This window comes from Podarcis erhardii (assembly GCF_964252035.2).
Source record: "Podarcis erhardii genome assembly, chromosome: 10".
Lineage (NCBI taxonomy): Eukaryota > Metazoa > Chordata > Lepidosauria > Squamata > Lacertidae > Podarcis > Podarcis erhardii.
Genome location: NC_138500.1, coordinates 18,976,101 through 18,998,356, shown reverse-complemented (window position 1 = coordinate 18,998,356; position 22,256 = coordinate 18,976,101). Strand labels below are relative to the sequence as shown.

Here is a 22,256-nt window from a genome sequence, read left to right as displayed (position 1 = left end):
GCTGAGTCTACAACAGGGAGGAACAAGGGGTGAAAGGCACTGAGTGTCAACTTTTAGCATGTGTCTGCATCAAGGGACTCATATGGGGGGCGGGGGTGGTGGTGAGATGTGTCCTGGTGATGGATTGGATCGTATGTTAGTGGAAGGGACAAGTGGTGGGGTCAGGTGGTAATGGGGAACTCATTGGTGTTGAGAGTGTGCTAGTTTAATCGGTTGGGGAGGAAAGAATGTCAAGTATATGTGAGAACAGGAGTAAGCTCCAGGCTGGGGGGAATCTTGGAGAGTGGGGAATGAGGCAGCAGGAAGAGGGGGTGTTCCACGGAAGGAGAGGATGAGAGAGGAGATTAGTAGGGAAGACTGGGGAGAGCGAAGGGGTCAGGGCTTTAATGAAAAGGAAGGTCTATGAAGTTCCTCACGGGACAGCAGTGTCGCCACGCCAGCAAGAAGGGTGGCAATCTAAAGTGGCGAGGAGGGGTGACTCTCGGGCTGCGTTTGGAAGAGACAGGATGACAGCGAGGGCTATATACACGGTGTGTGTCGCGAGGGGGGGGGGTTGAGGGGGATTGCCCCGGGGTGGTGCCCATCGCCGGCGCTGCTGCCGCGCGGGGCGGGTAGGAGGGGGGGTGCTTGGGAGGGAGGGAGAGGCGGGCGCGGGGCGTGAGGGGAGGCGGGGCGGAGGTTGCTGCCTGAGCCCCCGGGATCGGTTCGGCTCGCCTTGCTCCGACCCTTTGCACTACAGTCGGCGCCGTCTTGCTGCTGCTACTGTCGCCGCTGTAGTCAAAACTCCTACCGGCCTAAAAGTTGTCTGGTGCAAAATCCCTTCTGCAGCAGCAGCAGCAGCCGCCCGAAAGAAAGCGAGAGCGCCAGCCATCCGCCAGCCGAGGGAGGGAGGGAGGGAGGGAGGGAGCGTCGGCGACGGTGGATGCCTATTGCCCCTGTTGCTGCTGCTGCCGGCCAGCCAGCCAGAAGCGCGCGAGCGGAGAGGGGCGCATCCAGCCCGTTGGAGAGGAGCGCGGGGGCGCGTCCCTGGTGGCTCCCGAGCTGACCTTGCCTGGCGCGGCGCCTTCCGCGCTGCCACAGGGCGACTCACCTGCTGCCTGCGCAGCGCCGGGACTAACTCGAGCGGGGCGAGGAGAACACCCACTCGCGCACACACACACACTCCGAGAGGCAAACTTGCCGCAGCCGTCGACGTCGCGGGGCTGGAAAGCGCACAGATGCAGGTAGGGGGCGCCCCTCGCAGGGCGAGCGCCGGAGGGCCCGGGCAGGCGCTCTTGTCACCGCGGGGCGCCGGGGGGGGGAAGGAGGAAGGAGCCCCGGCGCCTGGCCTCGCTGACTGGGAGTTGGGGGGGGGGGAGTGTGCGCGCCTTGCTATTTGTCGCCGAAACAAAGCTCCCTCTCCCTCAGAACCCGCCTTCACGTGTTCTTGCCCCTACGGAGACGCAAACACGTGTCCCGGCTCCCTTGGGCCCTTGCCGCCGCGGCCGGACAAGGAGCGGGTTTGTGGCGGAGGGCGGGCTTCGCGCTGGCTGTGGCCCTTGGCGCGCTGGCCGGGGGTCCCATTGGACTCGGCGGGACTTCACTCCTGCGGAGACGCCTTGAAAAGCTCGTCTTGGTTGGTGTCTCGGCCCGGGCCGGATTTTAGCCCTGCTTCAAGCGGAGGAGGAGAGTTCTCCCTTTTTTGAGTAGCGGGGAAAGAGCGTCTTGGCGAGCGGGGGCAGCGCGCTTCTGTTGCCGAGGGCTGCTCGCCACACTGGTGGGACTTGCTCGAACAAGGGTGGGTAACCTGTGCCCTTCCAGATGTTGTTGGGCTCCAGCGCCCATCGGCCCCAGCAGCGTAGCCAATGATCTGGAATGATTATTGGCAGCTGCAGTCCAGCATCCTTATGGAGGGTGACAGAATCCCCACCTACTAAACTAGGGGGAAGTTTTTGCAAGAGGGAGGTCTAGCAGGTTTGAGCTCCAGCAACATCTATTCTTTTAAGGCAGCACTTTCCCTTGAGAATAGCTCCACTGAACTCAGGGGGGTTTACAGTGCTGGCTTAACCCTGTCTACTCCTGGGGTGACTAGGATTGCAGTCTCAAGTCTGTAGGAAACTTACACAGGAGCAGTCTCCAAATCCTGCTTTTGTTGACGTGTTTCAGGGATTGCTGGTGGATGGGGAGGACTGGGGAAGCTTCGAAGCAAGAAAACAAATCGGATTGCAATGTTGAGAGTGAGGAAAATATCCTTTCTCTTCACTAACAGCCTTTGGAGTATTCATCCACCAAAGGAAAACCAACTTTCTCATACCTTGTTTTACAGCCTCCAGCTGTCTTTTGCCCTGGTACATTTACTGGTCTTGGGTGCTTTGCCATCCTGTCAGGTAGAGGATAGCTGAGTGAGCTCTCGGACTACTCTGCTGCTGCTGGGGCATCCCTTCAGCCTGTCTGCTGGAGCCCCAGACTCCGGGGTGAACAGTTTGCCCTGCACAGCCCCATTCCAATGCAGGGCACTTTGGGTGGTCGCTGAGCACTTTACAGTACTTTTAACGAGGTGGAGACTGAGTGCCTCATGGGTAGGTAGGAGCTGCTCACAACCTCGGGAGGGCAGCTGCTGTTTTCTTCAGAACCTGTAAGGGATGCTTGTGGCACTGATCCTCTCAAGACGCTGTGGAAGGAAGGTGCTTTTAAGTCTCTCTTTAAATTACTCTTCTCTCATCACCTGTACTTTATGGCCTGTCATTGGCAAGATAACCTTGGAAAGTGAGGCTCTCAATTTGTTTGTAATGAAATCTCAGAGGCGGAGTTCAGCTCTTAAAGCCTTTGGCAACCTGGTATCTTCTAGATGTTTTGGACTGCAAAGGGGCAGATGAGACTCCAAAGCAGCTGCTGAACCAGCTGCTGGATGCATTTGATGAGAGATTATGCTTGTCTTTGTGCCCTGTTTGTGGGTGTATGAGAGGCATCTGTGTGGACTAGATGAGCCTTTGCTCAGATCTTGCCAAGCAATTTACTGTTTTCTTTAAATGTATGGTGTTCACATACTGGAAGTCAGACTGAGCCAGAGGAGACAGTGACCGCCTGGCATGTCTGGGTTAAAAGGCTCTTGGGTGACATGACTGAGAGAGTTCTCTGTGTGAGGCCTAGGAGAAGTCCTGGCAGCTGGGGGGTTCTATTCTGCCTTGGTCAGACTCTACCTGGAATATTGTGTCCAGGTATGAGCACCACAATTTAAGAATATTAACAAGCTGGAATGTATGCAGAGGAGGGTGAGGCCGACCAAGGTGATACAGGGACTGGGAACCAAGCCTTATGAGGAACTGTTGAGGGACCTGGGGATGTTTAGCCTGGAGAAGAGGAGATATGGCTATCTTCTGATCTCAGAAGGGCTGGAAGATGGAGCAAGCTTGTTCAGAGGCTAGGAGCCAAACCAATAGCTTTAAATTACAAGAAAGGAGATTGTGACTGAACATCAGGAGGAGCTTTGACGGTAAGAGCTGTTCGACAGTGGATCAGACTCCCTTGGAAGGTAGTGGACTCACCTTCCAAGGAGGTTTTTAAGCAGATGTTGGATGGCCATCTGTCATGGATGCTTTAGTTGAGATTCCTGGATTGCAGGGGGTGGGGCTAGATGACCCTCAAGGTCTCTTTTAACTCTACAATTCAATGTCTCAGTTGCCTCTGTTGAAGACAGTTCCATTTGTTAACAGGTAGTGGCCACATGAAGCCAGGGCCGATGACACTGTTCTTAAAGCCAACTTTAGTTCATCAAGTTTTAACAAGATCTGGAGTCCTGCCTCTTTTTAGAGCTTAAAAGGAGCAGCCAGAAGTGAGGGAATTGATTCAGGATGGGGATCTTTTGATCAGGAAAATGGGCGCAAGGGGGAAGGTTAAGCACCCTCTTTTCCCCAGTTCCACTACCACAATCTAGCCTTTCCATTGTAGTCACAGCTGTTTTTGAACTTTAAGAAATATGCTGGGAGTTCCAGTCACAGTTATCCTGCATCATGCGTAGTTTGGTCCTAATCCATTGTGTTGCAAAAGGGAAATGCATCTGTTTGTAGTGCTGGCCAAATGTAAAGTGTACCAAAGTAACTCAACCACACAAGGCTAAGTGGATGTTGACTGTAAATCAGACTGGGGTTCAATATATACCTCTGTTATTGTCCTGTATTTACCATTATTATGTTCAAGTGATATTATTGTTGTTTATTAAATTTACATTCTTTAGGTGGCTTATAGAAGGTCAGACTATGGGACATGTGGCTTAACAATGCAAGTTCTCATACTCCCAACATACTGCTGTTCTTTTTTGCTGCACTTGTATTTATGCAGCTTCTTATTTCACACAGATACATAATGCAGACATATTAACACCTAGTCTCATAGATGATAGATAGATAGATATAGCACATGCATACATACATGTACACACGTGTGTGTATTTTATATCTATAATCTGCCTAGACAGGTGTATTTGTATTCTTGACTAATTGACCTAATTATAAACCATGTGGTTAACACTCCATGTGGGAATGTAACTATTCTTGACGCATCTATGTGCTGCAGGTGGAACCAACTTTCCTAAATAGGAATAACACGTAGCCTTGATTTGTTATTGAAGTTATTGGGGTGGTACACGATATTAGGGTCTTCATATCTCTCCCACTTATGCTCCTGATCTGTGTATACTCTTGCCTACGAAAAGCTCACACAACAATAAACCAGTTGAACCTAGTACTCAGTGAGGTAACAAACCTGTGTTTATGCTGTTCCAGTTTGGACTGCAAGTCTCTGAATCCTCCTCTATACAAAAATAGCTCTCTGCACATAGGAGACTAGTTGAGGTAGAAGCCTTCCACCAGACCTTTTTCTTGCTGTGTGGATTTTTTATATGGAGGAGGGTTTAATCCTATGAGGCTAGAACTGCAGCCTATAATGGTGCAAGTCCAGAAAACACGCTGCTTTACCATTTCACAGACAACTTGGCCTAAACCCCTTTAAATTGCCACACTATTGTTTATCTTGCATTTGTGTCTAGTCCTAGTCTTTTGCATCTTCAATTCTCCTGGCCTGCAGTCTGTTTTGTTCTCCTATAGTTGATGGCAGGCCAGTGTGTGTGGTGAGGGGAACTTTGTACATCTGTTGAGGGTGTGTCCTTGGTGGTTATGTAAAGTCTAGATGACCAGCAATTATAGAAGATGGGAGGTGGAGTCTTCTAGTTTCAGCGAGGTGCACTGTGAATGGAAGAAGACAAAGTCAGGTGGTGACTTCTACAGCAAGGGGGAAACGTCACTGGAAAACTTCTGAGATCCTGTTCTGCCTGAGGGTACCTTTGTCTAGTTGTGTTCTCCAGCACCCTTCCAGACTCCTATCCTGCCCTCTGTGTGTTGGAGTGTTGCAAAGCCAGTTACGTAAAAAAGGTATGGAGCTGCTTTGGTTGTGGGATGCGTTCTGGAAATCCACTGGTTTCAACCAAAAACACAGTGAAACTACTGGAATGAATTGACTATTCCAAATTTGGGCTTTTAAAATATCCATACTGCAGGTTAAATACTTGTAAAATTACTTTTACCTCTAAGCAGTGGATGTGTGGCAGTGACATGGTCTGGTGTGCTGATAATGTGTTCTGTGGAATCATACAGCAGTGCTTTCAATATCATGATAAAATGAACATTTTCTACAAGTACAGATGTTTGGCACAATAGTTGTGCAGTACTCAACCATTTGTTTAACATAATCCAGATTCCAGGCATCATTTTTACAGGTTCTGTCTGTAGATTTTATTCTTGTTTATGAATGAAATCCCAGCTCTTTTGTATTTTTTTCCGATTCCAATAAACACATGCCAAATCTGACTCAGTGCAACTTGTACCATAAGATAGGATAAAATGAGATCAAGTAGCCTGTGACCTGTCCACATATTCTTCTGTTTGAATAAGGTTGTATAATACTTAAGATAACTCCTGGCATAAAAATGTGGCAATGTGTGCATCATGCATTTCTCTGGCCCTGGGATTTGCCCTTCCCTTTTCACTTTCTATTTCAGGTGTGCCATTTTAGCATTCAAAGTGCACCTCTGCATTGTCCAACTCCAACTTATTGAATTGTGTGTATGTTCATAGATACCTTTTCTGTTTAACTTTTACATTTGTTTGGATTCCCATGCAATGAGAGGCCTTATTTTCGGGGGGGGGGTTGAAATAGGGTTGAATAGGTGATTAGCACAAGTTGCATAATGCATATTCGGCAGGAAAATCTTAGTGGGGCTTACTTCTCTCAGGTAAGTATGCATAGGATTGCAGCTTAAGTGACAGCTCCTCAAATGTCAAACTATGAAGGAAAAAGGAAGATAACCTTGCTTCTTTTCAACACTTTAAATATACTGTCAAGGGTCCTAATCCAGTAACCTATATGTGGAATGGCTGAGCTTGTGTAGCTATAACCTGACTGGAAAGTAAAGAAAAGCTGAATTCTTGCCAACCAACTTTTGGGTGGGAAAGTAGGGGTTTACTCCAGCCCCCTGCACCCTCTCCTCAACAGGTGATTTGCAGAATCCAGCATTGTTTACTGGGCTACACACACATTTCTGGCTCCTTTGTTGGGTTTGGGAATACACTTAGTTGCATTTTAATTCTCCATTCAGCCAGGAAAATATGTGTAGCAACTTGTCTATCATTCCAGCAGAGATAGGGCTAATCATTCTGATAAACACTTCCAAGAACTAGACTAAGTTGCTTTGTGGGACAGATCACACTCCCAGGCTGCCAGTTGCCATCCTTTTTGAATATCATATGTATATCTCATCAGTGCATACATATACTCTGTGCATATATATCAGCTTATGTAGTTCATGTCAAACTAAGGTGGGTTTCTTTTTCAATAACCAAGGGGCTAAGCGGCAAAAAGAGAGAGAAAGCAAAGCTGTACGTAGAGAAATTTAAGAATTTGGTACTGAGAAAATTAATGTGATTTTAAAAGGGGGGGGGAGTATGTGGAACATGGAAGTAAATGTGCCAACAATTAATGAAAGCAGGTTTTCATTTCTTCTGTCGAAGAAATTGGAATAGTATATGAAGAGGGAAACTTTGTGAGATCCAAGTGCCAATTCAGAGTAGGAGGCAGAATTGGACAGGCAGCCTGGCCTTACTCCAGCCCCAGATTTCCTGCGTTCCCAGGCTTCATCTCTTATGCTTCTGCGCCCAAGGGTATCAGAAAGAGATTCCTCTCTATTAGGAAGGAGTGCCTGCCTTCTTAGTTCATCTGGTAGTAGATGTAATACTATACAGCACATCTCCTTTGGCTGCCTTCAGACTTGCTCTGTGTTTCCATTTTGTGATATTAACCCTTAACAGTGATGTAGTTTTAAAGGTTTTGTGTACCCTTCCTCCTTTTCTTTCTTTTGGTATTCTCTACACTTTTGACATCCCTTCCACCCGCATTGGTTTGAGACGGTCTAAGCCACCTACTATGCACAGTAATTCCAGTTCCTGATTTTGCAAGGTGTGGGGTTTTCAAAATCAGACGGTTGTACTGTCTTATATTAGGCCAGGTCATGATAATGTTTCTGGTGAAAAACACTGATTTATTAAAATAAAAAATAAAATCTGCACTTTGCTTTTCACATGCTGTGTGCACTATCTGTGTGTTTCCCCTTAATGCATTGCTTTTGTTGCCAGGACATTGTATTTTCCAACTATACAAGGAACAATGGCCACTATCCCACCAATGTTAAACTTTTGTAATTCCCATTAATATCAACAGGGAAATTACTTCAAATGGTTGAGATTTATTTGATTGACTAAACTGCACCCAACTTTTAAAACTGGAACAATGTTATATTTTTCAATCCAATAATACATTCATCAAATATTGAACACCCTTTCTGAACACCCATGCTAACAGGTCCCCACTAGCTGCTTATTAGTGACTGGTTTTAAGGTCTTGCTATTTACATATAAAGCCATAAACAACTCTCAACCAGGTTACCTGAGGCAGTGACTTCCCCTCCATTGTCTGGCAAGGACATTTTTCAGGTTCGATTGGTTGATCTTAATCTTGCCATGACTCATTGACTTGTGACACAGAAATGGGCTTTTTCAGTGATGGCCCCAATATTATGGAATGCATTGCATGCTGAAATATGAGAGACCCCCCCCCCATCTATACTGGCATTCTGTGACCTATTGAAGATGTATCTGTTTTACATAGGTATTCCCTTCATCTCTTGATCTGAATCTCCTGTTTTAATTACTGTACTGTGCTGTTTGAATGGAATTGTTATGTTGTGTATTTTCATTGTGAATGGTTACATTTTAATGTATGTATGTAATTGATTTTTATATTTGTTAAATGCTTAGAAGCCTATTTTGGTTTTAGTGGAATATAAATAAATGAAATAATAATAATAATAATAATAATAATAATAATATGATGTATGATTGGGATTTCATAAATATCAACACGATATTGGTTGCAGTGCAATAACACACTTTACTAAGCATGACCTGCCACATTGTCTTCATCATCTCCAGTTATAAAGGCCTCTGAAAGCAGGGTTAGGAAAGGGGAAGGATCTGTGAACTACGATAAGGCACCAGCCTTAAGTGCATATAATCTTTCAGAGAGGCTCTGTGATGCCAACACTCATTGTTTGCTTGGACTTCCACAGCTGACTTACCATTGGCAATAGGGGGGGGGGACTTTTTAGTTGTTTTATAATGCCACTTACTGTTTTCGTCTATGCTAAATAATGCCACTATTATTCCAGTTAAGATGGGGGAGGGGGACAAGGAAAAAAACCAGCAACTGATATGAAAGCCATATGCCATATGCTGGAAGCTGCCCAGAGTGGCTGGGGCAACCCAGTCAGATGGGCGGGGTACAAATAATAAATTATTTATATATTTTGTTGTTGTTGTTGTTGTTGTTGTCATGTCCAATAGCAGTGAATTAGGCTTAACTAGACACTGAAGGGGATTGGCTGCCACAGACCTGTGTCTCCTCAATGTGTTGGAGAAGGATCATAGCTCAGTGAGAGAGCAGAGGTTTCCACTCTCACTGTGCCCCCCAGACCACTTGCAAATCGGTAAAGGTCTTGCTATACCACTTAATGAGTTTTCTGCCTAGCAGTTGCTTAGCAGTTGTACTGTTTTTTAATTATATGGAATTCAAACTCTCAACACAATAAAATGCAATAAGAAACAAAAGGATTTAAATTTAATACAATTTAAAAATCCTTCTAGAGGTGCATTTCCCCTTGATATGTTCTTCCTTTACTCTTGCTTCATCTTCGTTACTATTTTCTTGATCATTTATTAATTTGTGCTTTTTTTCAGTCTCCCTTCTTCAACCACAAATCCATTTTTAGACGTTGACTACTACTACTATTATTATTATTATTATTATTATTATTATAAACTAACAGCTCCCACTTTTCAATCACTCCATCTTGCGTTCACTCTCTCAGATTCTTCCCCTTCTCGCTGCTTCCTTCATTTCCATGTATTGGCTCCCCACTCCTTTCAAGTGCCCTGTCAGCCTCTTTCCCCCTCTTTTGACCTTCCACATCTTGCTGCCAGCCACAGCTGTATTCCTGTGAGACAGAGCCTTCTCCCCGCATCACTTCTGGTCAGTCCTGGCCAGGTTCCAAGACTGAAGAAGAAGCCCCTGTGCCCCCCATTCTTCACAAACATTTTTCACATGCACATAGCTCCGCCACTCCTCAGAGTTGCTTCTGTGAACCACCTGCATGAAACTGGTGGATCATGGGCCACACTTTGGGATTGGGAACCTCTGTGGTAGAGCATATGCCTTGCATGCAGGAAATCCCACATTCGTAACCTTCCCTGCCTTCTGACTTAGAACCGGCACAGAAGATAGCACTACCTGTTGGCTTCTTCCTTTGCAGCCTCAGTGTTGCCTTTGTAGAACTCAGCAGGGTTGAGGATGGGAACAAGCAGTTGGCTCTGCCTTTCAGAATCTGTCATTGGTTCTGGCGCCACCTACTGTAGGCCCCCCTGTCAGCCCCAGGGGCCACCAGCTGCCACTGCTCTTGAAGTCTTTGCTACTTGATTCACACATCTTGGCTGTCTGGCTAAGCCCGAATAGGTGCCAACACTCTTCCTTCTTGCCTGTTTACCTGTCTAAATTTAAGCTCTTCAGTCGGTATTCTGTGTCCCTGGTTGACATGTGGTCAGGCTCAAGTTGTGGTTCTGGCTGCTGCGGCTGCTGCTGCTGCTGCTGCTGAAGCATTTCCTGGCCTGTTGTGGGCTGACCATGGTTGGTTGCTCACAGCTTTCCTCCAACAGATATAACTTAGATTGCTTCCCCTGAGGATTTCGGCAAGCCTGTTCTCCCACTCTTATTTAGGCTCAGTTTACCTTTTACAAAAGGAGAAAATAAACCCTTGACAGTGCAAAAAAAACAACTAAACAGTTATCTGCCTCCAATTTGTGCTCTTTCTTTCTCTCTCTCTCTCTCTCTCTCTCTGTATGTGTGCCTAAACAAATACAGCACAGTGGGACCTGGAATCATCCCACATACCATTTGAGATCTATGGCAACTTGTGAACCAAGTCTGATGATTCCAAAAGAGACCTTGAGAAAATTCTCAAAGGGAGTAATGTTCCTTTTTTTCATGATCCACCACCAGCACTTAAGAGCTGAGGCTTGGCAGCTGTTTGACTCTGTGCCTATCATTTTGTAACTTGAGATTTTGTTTCCTTGTGCTGATTGTAGCTTTTGAGTTTAGTGGGCAAACCTTTACTGCTACTTCAAGGAAAATGTAAATGTTTTTCTGCTTAGATCTTCCGTTTCCTGGAGAACACAGCAACTATGTGTTTCTATTACTGCAGTCTGCCATGTGGGATAAGCTGTTTGATGCCTAGTCTGGTGTTGTGGTTAATGCTATGAATTGGCAATGAAGGCTAAAGCTGCTAGGAGTTGGACTCTAGTGACATCCGTGGAGGGCCACATGTCCCCCCACCCTGCCTTACAATAATTCTGTAAGGTAAGAGAGTATTCATGTCACTATATTGCAAATGGTAGACTGAGGCTGAGAGAGTTACTTGCCTAAGGCCACTAGTGAATTAATTGCAGAGGCAAGCTTCTAACTGGGACAAACTGGGACTTTCTGATTCACAACTCAGTCTCTTAACCATCATGCTACACCAGCTCACAACTATTAATAGGCGTCTACTCCTCCATGTATTTGTCTGATCCCCTTATCAAGTCTTCTGTGCTTGTGGCTGTCGCAATATCTTGCGGGGGGAAAGTCCATAAAAGAATTTTGGATCCTCTTTAGAGCAGGGGTGGAGAAACTTTTTCAGCTTGAGGACCACATTCCTTTGTTGGCAACATGCCAGGGGCCAGTGGTGGGTGGTGTCAGAGGCAAGAGTGGGTGAAGCAATGGCTGTGACTCTCACTTTGTATAGTAGACCTCTTTTTAGCCATGCAAATGCCATTGGTTTCTGTATCGTCACACACATCTCTTCATCCAGGCAAGCAGGAGTCATTATTGCTGTTCAAGCACATATTCCAGTTGGGCAAAAGCTCTTGAGGAAGGCACAGGGAACAGCCAGGAAGCGATGTGGCCTGGGCAGAATCCCAAGAACTGGATTGAGAGGCCTTGCCCTTGAGCCTGAAGTTCCTCACTCCTCTTGTTTTAGAAAAATCCCTGGGTTGGGTACCCAGGAACAGTTTTTTAAAATAGAGAAATCCTCTGAAACTCTTTGGAAAGTTTTCTGCACTGGAGCCAAAGCTAATAGCAGAGCACTAGTGTAAGGATTATTAGGGTGTTAGTGTGAAAGTGTCACACTCAACCAGGTTCCTATGCCATGTTGTGGCATTAGGATGGAATCCTACTGAATTCATGCTGTATATACGGTATGTATTGCATGGTGCGCATTTCAGGATAGCATAACAACCACTTCGAAGAAAGGATTAACACCCATGGAGCACGTTGTACCTCCAGATGCAGACACTACTACCAAAAGTTCTAGTGACAAATTTAGTTTCTTGAGATGATAAGTTGTAGGGTGTCCATGGTGCACATAATGGTATTAGTTTTGCTTTATATGTTTGGGTTTTTTTGTTCTGGGGGAGGGACCATAGCTCAATGGTACATATGCACTTTGTATATAGAAGGTCCCAGATTCAATCCCTGGCATGTCCCAGTTAACAGGTCTGGGAAAGATCTATTTCCGGCTGACACCTTGGAGAATCGCTATTGATCAGATTAGATAATACTGAACTCAACTGACCAATTGTGTAACAGAGTGTAAAGCAGCTTAATTTGCTTCCTTCCTTCTCATTGTCATTTATATTATGACACCGAAACCTGTTTCTTGTCTAGTCATATGGCTGTAAGGCAGGCAGTATACCTGCAACATCTAATGTAATCAGAGCAGTTCCACATGCTATAGTTGCTGTGGGAAGCACCTGTACTGTACAGTGTTTGCTGCAGAAAACATGTAAAATGTAGCCATCATATGCATTTGCACACCTATCTCAAAATCACTGTGTATGTGTCTTGGAACCTCAAATGGGGGCAGCTTTAGATGTTACAATTGCTCTGTAAAACATTGGTGCTATGTTGGTGTTTCCTGCAGTTGCACACATGCAAGATGTGAGCATTACACACCCACCCACACAAAATTGCCTGGGAACTTTGAGTACACAGGAACTGACTGACTTGGATTTGTTGCTGTATAACATGTGAAGAAGGCCTAAATATTTAGGGGGGAAGAAAAATACCTGTTATCATTGTTTTAGATATGGACCTGTCTAATTGTGCCCTGTATGCTGAGATGTACCAGCTTCCTCTTCCCAGTTTTTCAGTGAGTTTCTATTTGACAAATACTACCGTATCTCCCATGGGCATAGCCAAAGGGGGCAGGAAGGGGCAGCCCCCCAAATAAATAAAAATAAATAAAGTACTTAACTAAATGAGGTTCTGCCCACCTGTAACATAAAGCCTGCCCCCCTAACAAAAATCCTGGTTACACCCACGCTATATCCCACAGTAGCTCACGTCAATTAAAATAAAAGAATATCAGGCCCTGCTCTCAGATAGGTTTACAAGCTAAGAAGACAAGACACAAAAGGGAAGGAGAGTGAGGGGAATAGGTATTTAATTTAATTTAAATATTTAGAAACCACACTTCCATATAAAATATCACAACACAGAAATGGAGATCAGTTTGACAAAGCCAGAACAACATAGTAAACTGCAAGCAGGCATTTTTATCCAGTCTGGACTGGAATTTCCTTGCTAATGTTTTTGATTGGGTAAAGGTGATGCAACTATCTTGTGGCCCTTATCCTTTTGGCCAGTGGTAAAATGTCTTTCTTTTTGCCTTGGAAGTCCCAGAATAATTGGAACTGAGTGGGTTGGGGTTTTTGTTGGCAGGGATGGGAAAGTCAAGAACCCTTCAAACTGGGGGACTTCCGGGTTAGCGCCTCCGGCAATGGCGGAATTCCTCTGATCGGGAGGAACTTGCTCCGTGGAATTCAGGGTCTGGTCGCCACAGCGAAGGCGGAGACCCACTAAAAATCGCAGACAGGAGAAGCCTGTGAATGTGGGATTCGGCTGGCACCTTTTGCGCCTCCCCTACTCGCGGGGAGACCCGGTTTCGGGGATCCGGAGCGATGTGGGGTGAGTAGCGCGGTGCTTCGAATTGACTGCTTCTTTCACGGAGTGAAGCCGCATTGCTGTTGCCAGAGAGCGCTGACTTTTTCCTGTGGACAATTTGATTCTAAACAACTACCCGTGAGTAGAACGGAAAATTGGATTTTTAAACGTCTTAATTTGGCACCGAAACGGGGAGGTTTCAAACAGGAAGTCCGCCTTCCCCTTTTGTAAATAGATTGAAGCAAAGAATTTGCAAGCTAAAGTCTTGGAAAGTCCTATGTAAAGGATTAAACTTCCATCGGCTAAAGTCATTAAACCCCCCTTGGAGGCAGGAGAAGAGGGGGGAAATTTTGGATCGCGTAAGCCTGCAGGAGAGAGTGAAGAAAGTTGGATCACCAACGCTCTGAACCTGGAAATGGACTGCTAGTAAGACTGACGTTTTTTGGGAAAGTTCATTGACTGGGACAGTTAGTTAAAGAAGAGAAATACATTGTTTTCATTGTCTCCTTCTGCGTTTAAAAAGGAGTAAAAGTAGCTGAAAATTGAAACTAATTTTACTGCTTGAACTGTGCTTAAAAGGATTGATACAAACAGAAATTGTTTCCCTCTAGAGGGAGCCTTTGAAATTGTTACAAGAGTTGGGCTGGTGGAATCTCCAGCTGCAAGAGAAAACCGTGAGATTGACCTTGGATTGCTTGAGAATGTCGACAGAAGAAGCCTTAGTGATTGCACTATGCAAGATAAGTGAGTCATTGGAACAGCTCCACAAGAAGATGGATGTGATGAATATTAAAATTGATATTTTGGGACAAAAAGTGACTAATTTGGGACAAAAAGTGAACATCTACACAGAAACGATTCAGGAACCGATACAGGAATCTACTTTGACATGCCAAATGGTGGAGAAAGCAAGGGAGAAAGTTGTGGTTGTTGAACCTAAAGTAATACAAGTGGAGAGGGAGAGAGCCCCAGCCTTACAGAGGCAATTTGATGATTACAAGTTGTTGCCCTCTATGATTGAATTCAGAGAAAGTCAGATTGGAACGCTGCTTGGACTGGAGAAGGAAAGTTGGATAGATCACCTCATGCAGGGATTTACTGACCTTTGGGATCTGGACCTGGGTCAGGAGGAAATTGGAGTTGGGGGGACCTGCAGATTTGGAGGGACTTTGAAACACGTCCTGAAATATCTTTTGGATTTTAGTTTTAACCACGGAGATGTGGATGACATGTCGAGAAGGAATAACAACATTGTTAGGTTGGAGCTCACCCGAAACCTACTCTTCAGCATCAAAGAAAGGAAATTAAGAACAAGATCAGCAGAAGACAAAGTAAAGTGTATGTATAAATACGAAGAAGATTTGCAGAAGGGACCTGGAAAAGAGTTAAGAGCCTCGGACAGAAGATCACCAGGTTGATGGACTATATGGAATTGACGGAAATGACTGACAGAATTCGAAACCAGGGAGAAGAGACTGTGGAAGAAGATTGGAAAAAGTTTAAAGTTTATTTATAGAAATAGGGTAAAATTAATGAGTGTTAGAAAAATGTTGGAATGAAATTATATGGCCTTAGTAGAAGTGTTATAAGGAGTTAAGCATAAATATTATAGTATTAATGGAAATAAGGTTAAAATAAGTTAAGATATTTATATGACAGAAAATAGTGAAAGATGGAAAGGATTTGCTGAAACAATTAATAGAAGTGGAATACAAAAAGGGAGGTGAGAGGAAGTCGATGAAACAAGGGAATGAAAGATAAGGCATTGAAATGGTATGATGTATGTTTTTAAAATGTTTTTGTTCTGTGTTTAGTTTAATGCGTTAATGTGTGGTGTATTGTTTATGTATTGTATTGTATTGGTTTTTCTTTCTTTTGTTTTTTCCTTCTTTTTTCTCCTTTTCTTTTTCTTCTTGTTTGTAAGGTTTAAAAGTAATAAATATTATTTTTTTTAAAAAAAAGAACCCTTCAAACTGCTTTTTCTCTTGCTGATAACTGAGGCCAGGCAGGCGTTTCCTTTCCCAGAGCCAGATTTTCATATAGTTTCCCCCAAAGTTCACCATGAAAACTACTGTCTCAAGAGCCAAAAAGCTAGCATCTTGACCTCCAGATGCCAGAAATCCTCCAAAGCAATGTCATGTCCAGGTTTAGTTGGACCTAAGCAAACGTTCAATTTAAGAGTGGCTTTGGATGTTAAGAAATGCCACCTGCTATATGTGAAATCCTGTCTGTATTCAACTGGCAGCACTTAACGATCACATTTTGAAGGGTAAGTTGTACAAGAGCACTTGTGCAGGCCGTGCTTGTACAACGTAAGTTCCTCTTCAAATGTTTCAAAAAGTGCTGCCAGCCAATTCAGAAGACACTAGACATCTAGATGGCAGCACATCTGGAGTTCTCTGAGTGTCATAATGTTGTTTGTGTACTGCTGCAGTATTGCAGCTGAAGTGGATATCTAGTCAATTGTACCACAGCCTGATGATTGTCATCTTGTGGCAACATGAAGATGGGGTTCTGCATGTTTATTTTAATGTTTTGATGAAATTGTTTTATTGTGTATTTAATTATGTGGGGTTTTTTGTAATCGGTTGTATACTTGTGAACCGCTTAGAAACCACCTTGGCAATTAATTGTTATATGAGTGAGTGAGTGAATGAATGAATGAAGTAGTGTCGGCAATGACAAGAATCCTTCATTTTGTTGCAGAGCAAATCTGCAAGGCATATAAGCAAATAACTGCATCTGTAACCTGACTCCATCAGTCAGTTACTCTAAACTCATTTAGGGAACAGAAACTTCTGACCTTTATGTGTTCAATCAAAACTAACCACACCAGGTGAAATTTCAGGTACCATACACTTACAACAAGAGATTTGGATCAAGTATTACTTGACTAGAATAGTAATGTTGGGTCCTAAGCAAGGTTCCTATGGGGAAGATGGTGGCAGTGGCGTAGCGTGGGGGGTGCAGGGGGGCCCGGCCGCACCGGGTGCAACTTCTGGGGGGGGGCGCGCTCGCTGCCTCCGGAGTCGCCGAGGAGCCGCTGCCTGCCATGCCGCCCTGGCTGCTTCAACCGCATCCGACAGCCGGCTCGAGGCTCCTTCCGGCCGGGTCTCCCGACGGGGCGCTGCGGGCGGAGGCTCCGGCACCAAGCGCCACGCCGCCCAGGCTCGGGTCGCTGTCTGGACGCACGCAGCCCGCCAAACGCGCCACCGGCGGCGAATGAAGCGCCCAGCCGGAGCCACCTGCGCTCTAGTGCCTGCGCGCCAAGACCGCCCACCCGCCCCGACGGGGCCCGCCCACCCGCGCCGGAGGCCGGCCAACGCACTGGCCCCAGAGGCGCCCCCTCCCCGCGCCAGAAAGAAGCCGCGTCGGGGCTAGCCGGGCCGGGGAGGGAGACCGAGAAGGCTGCGCCGCGACGCCCAAAGACGCGCGTCTGGGCGCAAAGGGGTCCGCAGCACCCAGACGCGGAAGGGACCCTCTCCCCCTGACCTGCCACTGAACTGCAATTCCCAGCTCCCTTGGCAAATTCCAGTCCCCAATCCCCAAGATGCTTTATTTGAGGCAGGGGTCCTTTAATTGCAAAAACAACACCACGGAGGGCAGCAGTCACCACGGAGTTTGCCCCAGAGTAGAGCCGTCAGTATTAATGACCATGGTTAGGGGTTAGGGGGCGCAAATTACTTGCCTTGCCCCGGGTGCTGACAACCCACGCTACACCGCTGGATGGTGGGACTTAAAAAGGTACAATTAAGCAGACAGGAAGTGAGAAAAATGTGCCATACACTGCAGTTGAGTGATTCTGCATCAGGGTTGTATTATTCCAAAACTGCTGAACGTTTGCTTGCCTCACTGTTGGTCTCGTGTGATTTGGGCACTTGACTTACAGCCCTGAATGCTGTTACAGTGGTACCTTGGGTTAAGTACTTAATTTGTTCCGGAGGTCCGTTCTTAACCTGAAACTGTTCTTAACCTGAAGCATCACTTTAGCTAATGGGGCCTCCTGCTGCTGCCGCGCCACCGGAACACAATTTCTGTTCTCAGCGTAAAGCAAAGTTCTTAACCTGAGGTACTATTTCTGGGTTAGTGGAGTCTGTAACCTGAAGCGTATGCAACCCAAGGTACCACTGTAGTTCAAAAGCCTCACTTTTTGTCTTACAAGTTGCTACGCCTGCCTGCAAATAAGAACTTAGGGTGACATGTGCAATGCTGCACAAAATTAAGGTGTTAGAATTGCATGGCAGAGATGCTACTTGGAATTAGCCATTTTTTATAAGATCCATGTCCTGGTCATTTGTCACTAGACTACTGCAGTCTTCTGCTCTGTAATCCACCATTGTTTCACCTTGCCCACCCCCCTCAGACCCAACATTGGCTTCTTCTGTCCACTCCCAGATCAGGCACAAGCTTTTCATATTTACCTTCAAAACCCTCCACAGACATGCAACCCGATCCTTATCTCTTAGCTATTGTGTGCTGCTGATACATCCCTGCCTGTGACCTTTACTTTTCCAGTTTCATGACTCTCACTTATCCAGAGGTTTCCTGCTCCCTGAAAAATCTTTCTGCCTTGCCACTCTGTATGCCAGGAACTTCCTCCAAATCCCTCTTAAGAACTCACCTGTGCTGCAAAGCCTTTGGAACAAGCCCCTAGTTCCAATACCCTGAAGTCACAATTTAAGTAAACATATATTCTTCCCCTATTTATCCCTACCTCCATTTCCCTCTGTTGTTTCCCTGTTTTCACATTATGAGCCTCTTGAGGACAGGGACCTGCCAAGTCTGTCCTTTTACAAAGCACCATGGTGCAATGTGAATGAGTAGGGTTGTCATATTCCCAAAACTGAAAATCCGGACAAAGTTGTTGAGCTTTAATAAAATTAAGTGCCTTCACTCTGTTCCCCTCACTCTCACCCCTTCCCATGAAGTTTGTACAGTTATTGAGCTTGTGGAACCTTGAGCACGAGGAACCTTGAGCCCCCCCCCCCAAATGTTGCTGAGCTCCAACTCCCATCAGCCCTGGCAAGTATGGTCAGTGACCAGGGATGATGGAAATTGTTGCCCAGCAACATCCAGAGGGCAAAATGTTTCCCACACCTGATGATAAACTGTGCATAGCTATGCTGCTGTCAGGGCAGGACTTCAGGGCAGAGGTCCAGGGCCCCACTTTGCAGAATGGGTAGGCAGGCCACCAAGTGCAGCTTACCACATGTTGAAGTAAGTAAATACAGATTTTCATTTGTATCATGTCTCATCTATTTTCAGTGCCAGGGCTTCACCCTGGAACATGTGAAGTCACCATGAGTGAATATGTATTGCTGAGCAGGTTCAGAGTTCATTTCCTTTACCATTGAGCAACTGTAGAGAGCCTCAACGCGTCCAGGGTTACAGTGGTATTTCCAGGTAGAAACCCTGAGCATCACTTTTGGAACATAAGCCTTCTCCTTTAGGGCTCATCCACACTTTGGTTTGTCCTGTCATTTCTAGGCATGGGTCTGATAGGTTTTTATTTTCTCCTGTCACTTCTCCCTGGAAAACTTGCTGGTTACTGCTGAATCAGAACAAATGTCATTTGGGATTCTGTGGATTGATGCAGTAAACAGCAGGTTTTCCCGGGGAAAGCTGCGAGAGAAAAGGAAAAACCTATTGGACCTGTTCCTAGAAATAACAGGAGAAGCAGAAGTGTGGACAAGCCCTACATTTCAAAATTAAGCCTCGGACCAGGTCCAGTTTTATTCTTAAAAAGCCTGCTGCAGGTTCTCTTCATACAACCCCAAAAGACTGAAAACTCTGTAAGTGAGCTCTGGTCTCAGTTTTCATCAGCTTTATAATCTTATCAACTTTAAAAACAAAACCAGATGATTAGCCAGTTTATTTAAATTCCTTGCTAAGAGTTGGTCAACCTGCTGTGCTTCTCACTGCACTTTGGGAAGGCTGTCCAGAGCTAAATATAGCGGAGCTTTCTCTGGACTGCAGTGTGGGTCAACATGTCACTCAGTAAAATTTACATGGAAAGTAAGGTGGGCAGCCAGCTCTTATTTTCAGCCTTAGGATTGTGTGTGCTGGTAAGTCAGCTCTCCCCAGATTTCATATTTAGACCAGCAGCTTATTTTTTCAAGGGAGACTTCCAAGCCTTGTATGTCTAAACACACACAATATTTACTGTCGCTAACTATGAAATATATAAACTGTTGGATTTCCTTTCCACCACTACTTTAACACTCATATCCAGAAGCCAAATTAAAAGTGGTGGGACAGATAGTTAAAATGCATGTCTGCCCCGTTCATAAATAGATAGTATGGGGAGGTCTGCTCTTTATGTAAAACTCATCCTCCCCTTCTCTCACGGTACTTTGTGTCGCTTGGTTGCTTTAAACCATGTTTCCCCAACATGATACCCTCTGGAAAAGGCCAGCCCAAGAAATTTTGGCACTATTTCCTCCTGCCAGGGAAGAAGGGGTCAGGGTAGATCTACATCATGAACAAAGGGAGGGGGGGAGAAAAATAGGATCAACAATGGGATCTGTTGCCCAGGGTGGACCCTGTCGCCTGAGATAGTCTTCTCACCTCACCTCATGAGCTGATTTCCCCCAAACCACATGTACCTGCTCCACATCTGATATAAACATTAGTGTGAGCACATGAGCACATGGGTTTGTCCAAAAGGCTCATGGCTTGTTCTGGAGACCTAAAGCACAAATCCACATTCTGGTGACACACTAAACCAAACATGGCTTACCCCAGAGTAGAGCAAAATGTCTGACCAGGAGCAAAGCAGCCATGATATCCTCTTCGGGAGTCCCTATACTGGCATGTTCAAACTAAGCCATGGTTTCACTTAGTGTGACATGCAATCCAGGTCACACTATCCCACTTCTCCTAGTTTTTTACAAGGTTTGTAAGCAAGCAAGCAAATGGGGGAACTTCTGCCATTTCTACTTTCCAGTGAATATATTCTTTTCAAAATTCTCAATTGTATAGACCAATTCATTAAGAATAAATTTGTTACCCATGTCTGCTAAATGAAACCTCTCTGTTCAGAGACTGTATATCTCCAAATGCCAGTTGCTGGAGACCAACAACAAAGGTTGCCCATTGTCTTCATGCTTTGTCTTCCAGGGCATCTGGCGGGCAATTAGCTGGAAACAGAATGCTAACTAGATGGACCTATGATCAGATCTAGTGGAGCAGTTCTTTCATTTTTGCTGTCCAAAGTTTAAATTGGGTTCAATGGCCATTTTGAATTGCCCACCAAGTTGGATGGCATTAAAAGGGGGTTCAGCAAGTTCATGGAGGATAAGACTATCAATGACTGCTAGTTATGATGGCTGTGTACTATACCTTCAATATCAGAGGTAGAATGCTTCTGAATACCTGTTGCTGTGAATCACAAGTAGGGAGAGTGCTGTTGTGCTCAAGTCCTGCTTGTGAGCTTCCCATAGGCCTCTGCTTGGTCACTATGAGAACAGGATTCTGTACTATCTGGGCCTTGTTCCAGCAGAGCTTATATACCCTTTATCGCACTGATGGGAAGCTGTCATGAGAACCTCAGTCTGGTGCTTCCTGGGTGGTTCATGGTGATCTAGCAGTTTGAGATCTACTGACACCCTTGAAAGTGATGAATTTCAGAAGTATCAGACTGAACTGGAAAGGATCAAGGGAGAATTAATATGTGTGCTGGGTGGGGAGACTCTTTATCTCTTGGTAAAGCTGTGGGAATAAGAAATCTCCTTTAGAGAAGGAGGAATGTTGTTTGGACTGACATACTTGGAGTTACCTAATTTAGATGAAACTTGAGACACTAAAGATATGGGGGACATGAAACTGGACCTTACACTCCCATCCAAATAATCTGCTTACGGTAACTGTAAAGCCATGCAGATTGTGCCATCTCTTAATATTGTTGATAGGTTTGTTCTTAAATAATATTAGCTGGTACTTGTGCTAGAGATTTCGTCAAATTTTAATTCAGTTTTCAAACTAAGGCAGAGTTTCTCAGACTTTTCAAAGTTGTTATTTGTTTTATTTTATTTAATAATATTTTTATATGGCTTACATTAAAAGAAATCTTGAAGTGGCTTACAAAAGAAACAGTTTGCAGAAGTGTTACTGGTGACCCTCCCTCCCCTGGATTTTTTTTTCAGCCACATATCCTGAGACTTGAAAATATAGTGATTGCCTGTTAAAAATTACTGCATACCTAGAAAGTCAATAGGTAACTTAAGAATAATACTGTAATTTGGTTTACTATACATATTATATTTGAAGTTTAATTCTGTGTGAAAATAAACTTTTTGACCTGGTACACAGCTGGGTGTGTTTCTTGTGGTTTCTCCAAAAAAAACAGCACCCTAGCCTGCAACCTGCTTTGGGTCACAACCCACTGATTGATAATCTCTGAATTCAGGACTAGAAAGGCTATGTTGGTAGAATAACCCTATCTGGATCATGGACAAGTTTAAAATCCCCAAATGCCTTAAATATGATTGCTAAACCACACCTTGACAGATGGACTCAGAACAGTTGCTCAGATCTCAAAACCATACTATGGCAACCTCCAGTGAAGAAAGATGCCTGCACAAAACATCAGCTGAATGAAGGTTAGAAAAACTCAGCTTAATTACAAATAGTTTGAATGCATC

General features: G+C 45.0%; 1 protein-coding gene across 5 annotated transcripts in view; it reads left to right on the top strand.

Moving 5' to 3' along the window:
- The window catches only part of WNT5B (Wnt family member 5B), a 130,112-nt gene that overhangs the window by 30,651 nt on the left and 77,205 nt on the right, over positions 1-22,256 (top strand). The window contains exon 1 of one of the 5 annotated variants that reach the window (XM_081878970.1): positions 73-530. The exons of 2 other annotated variants lie outside the window; for them this stretch is intronic. In XM_081878970.1, the coding sequence (XP_081735096.1) occupies positions 387-530 (144 nt within the window). In that variant the 5' untranslated portion in view covers positions 73-386. Of the gene's footprint in view, positions 1-72; positions 531-903; positions 1,224-10,873; positions 10,993-22,256 lie in introns of those variants that run through there. 2 more of the 5 variants (XM_081878974.1, XM_081878977.1) reach the window with 2 other exon arrangements.